This window comes from Piliocolobus tephrosceles, chromosome 17 (assembly GCF_002776525.5).
Source record: "Piliocolobus tephrosceles isolate RC106 chromosome 17, ASM277652v3, whole genome shotgun sequence".
Lineage (NCBI taxonomy): Eukaryota > Metazoa > Chordata > Mammalia > Primates > Cercopithecidae > Piliocolobus > Piliocolobus tephrosceles.
In genome coordinates this window covers 1,926,577-1,928,571 of record NC_045450.1, presented here as the reverse complement: position 1 = coordinate 1,928,571, position 1,995 = coordinate 1,926,577, and the positions used below count along the sequence as shown (strand labels likewise).

General features: G+C 66.7%; 1 protein-coding gene across 1 annotated transcript; it reads right to left on the bottom strand.

Annotated features, from left to right (window-relative positions):
- Window positions 1–303: 303 nt before the first annotated feature.
- C1QTNF8 (C1q and TNF related 8) lies at window positions 304–1,711 on the bottom strand. Its single transcript, XM_023189127.1, has 2 exons — window positions 1,519–1,711; window positions 304–854 (listed from the first exon to the last, which is right to left on the bottom strand). The coding sequence occupies exons 1-2, from the start codon at window positions 1,709–1,711 to the stop codon at window positions 304–306; spliced, it is 744 nt and encodes a 247-aa protein (XP_023044895.1).
- Window positions 1,712–1,995: the final 284 nt, after the last annotated feature.

Below are 1,995 nucleotides of genomic sequence, written 5' to 3'. Positions count from 1 at the left end.
CACTGCACACAGTGGGCGCTCAACCAAACCCTGCACACAGTCGGGGCTCAACCAATCCCTGCACACAGCGCTCAACCAATCACTGCACACAGTGGGCGCTCAACCAAACCCTGCACACAGTCGGTGCTCAACCAATCCCTGCACACAGTCGGCACTCAATCACTGCACACAGTCGGCGCTCAACCAATCCTTGCACACAGTGCTCAACCAGTCCCTGCACACAGTCGGCGCTGAAGCTCTGCTGCCCCCCCCACCCCCCCAGCACACAGGCTGCGGGGCTCAGCCGCGGGGCCCCTCACCCGGCTACAGCTCGGCGGCCGGCTTGACCAGGTGGCCACTGAAGGTGATGTAGAGGTCTCCGTGCTCGCCGTAGATGGCGTTGTCCTGGTCGCGCTGGAACATGCGCACCCAGACGGCGTCGCCCGCGGCCAGCGGCAGCATCAGGCTCTGGGCCTGCATGACGCTGCGCTCGCTGGGCTGCGCGTAGAGCACGGCCGCGGGCCGCCGGTTCAGCATGATGTGCAGGTAGGTCTCCTTGTAGTTCCAGGTGTGCACGTTGAGGCTGAGGAAGTAGACGCCGGGCACCGTGCAGAGGAAGCGACCCGCGGCCAGGTCGAAGGCGCCGTCCAGGTTCACCAGCTCCGTGTCGAAGGGCACCGCCTGGAAGTCGTCGGAGCTGTGCAGGCCCTCGCGCCGGCCCACGGAGAAAGCCGCGTAGGCGCGCTGGCACGGGGCGCCCGGCGGCCCCACCTGCCCCTTCTGACCTTTCCGGCCCTGCAGGCCCCGGGCGCCCGGCGGCCCCTCCTTCCCGCTCCTGCCGGCACGACCTCGGACGCCGGCCTCGCCCTTCTCACCTGCAGGGAACAAGTGGAAGCCGCGGGTCGGGGCCGGGCTGGGCAGGCCTCCCCGATTCCAGGCACCCAGGCTGGGGCTCAAGGGTCACTGTAAGGACACAGTCTTTGCAAGTGATGGCCCCTGACCCAGCCTCCGTGTCCACTTTTGTAAGATGGGAGAAGCCATTCTCCAAAGGTGTGGCTGGACCAAGGCCTGTGACAAGGCCGTCCCCACTGGGAGGGTGGGGACATGGGTGGTCAGGGCCAGCTACAGTCTGCGTTGGGTGTTAAAGAATGAGAAGGCTGGGAAGTTCTTACCCAAGTCTAACCTTAGTACGGCCTGCTGTCCAGCCTTCGGGACAGCACAGCCTTGTCAAGGGGTCTCAGAGCAAGCAGGCCGCCCAGTCTCCCTTCCCAAGGAGCTGCTACTTTGGGGATCTCAGGAACCCTGGTCCCTCCCCAGGGTCCTCGCACCCCACTTTGGATCGTGGGCCCCTTCCCAAGCCAGGCGTCTTCCTGCTTGAGGGGGGAGCCCAGGGGTCCCTGGGCAGAGAGTGCTGCCAGGGCAGAGAAGGGGGCTCAGCGTCCCCTCCCGCCCTCCTCCTGAGCCCCAGGTCCCCTCCCACTCCCTGTGGACTCTTGGGTCCTGGTGGGGGAGCATGCAGGCAGCACCCACGGGCCTCACCTTTGAGAATTTCAATGTCTATGGTGGGCCGCACTCGAGGCAGCCTCCTCCACGGGTCCCCGTCACTCACCCAGGCATAGGGTCCAGGGGGCCAGGCCGGGCGGCAGCAGTGCACACAGGGCCTCCTGGGCAGCCCAGGCCAGGCCCCCACGGGCAGTAACAGTGCCAGGAGCAGCAGGGTGGGAGCTGCCATCTTGGCCAGGGCTGGGGGAGAGGGAAGAGGGGAGGGACTTAGAAGGAGGTGCCCCAGCTGGAGGCCCCAGACCCTATGGCAGCCCAGCCCCGCCCTGCCCCCATTGGGAATACAGCCGGTGGAGGCGGGAGCTTCTGCCTGCACACAGAGGGTCCTGACCCAGTGGGTGAGGCCAAGGCTGGGGCTCAGGGGCTGCTACACTCAGGGCTGCACCAGGACCCCTGCACACCTGGAGTCGGGGAGTCCTGGTCCCCAAAGCTGGGGCCCCCACACCCAGCAGATGG

What these genes read in the sequence shown, in the direction of transcription:
- C1QTNF8 (XM_023189127.1), bottom strand. Translation starts at nt 1,711, where the DNA reads ATGGCAGCTCCCACCCTGCTGCTCCTGGCACTGTTACTGCCCGTGGGG. An exon ending in AGACATTGAAATTCTCAAAG is followed by an intron (nt 855 to 1,518) that starts GTGAGGCCCGTG and finishes TGTTCCCTGCAG; the next exon opens with GTGAGAAGGGCGAGGCCGGC.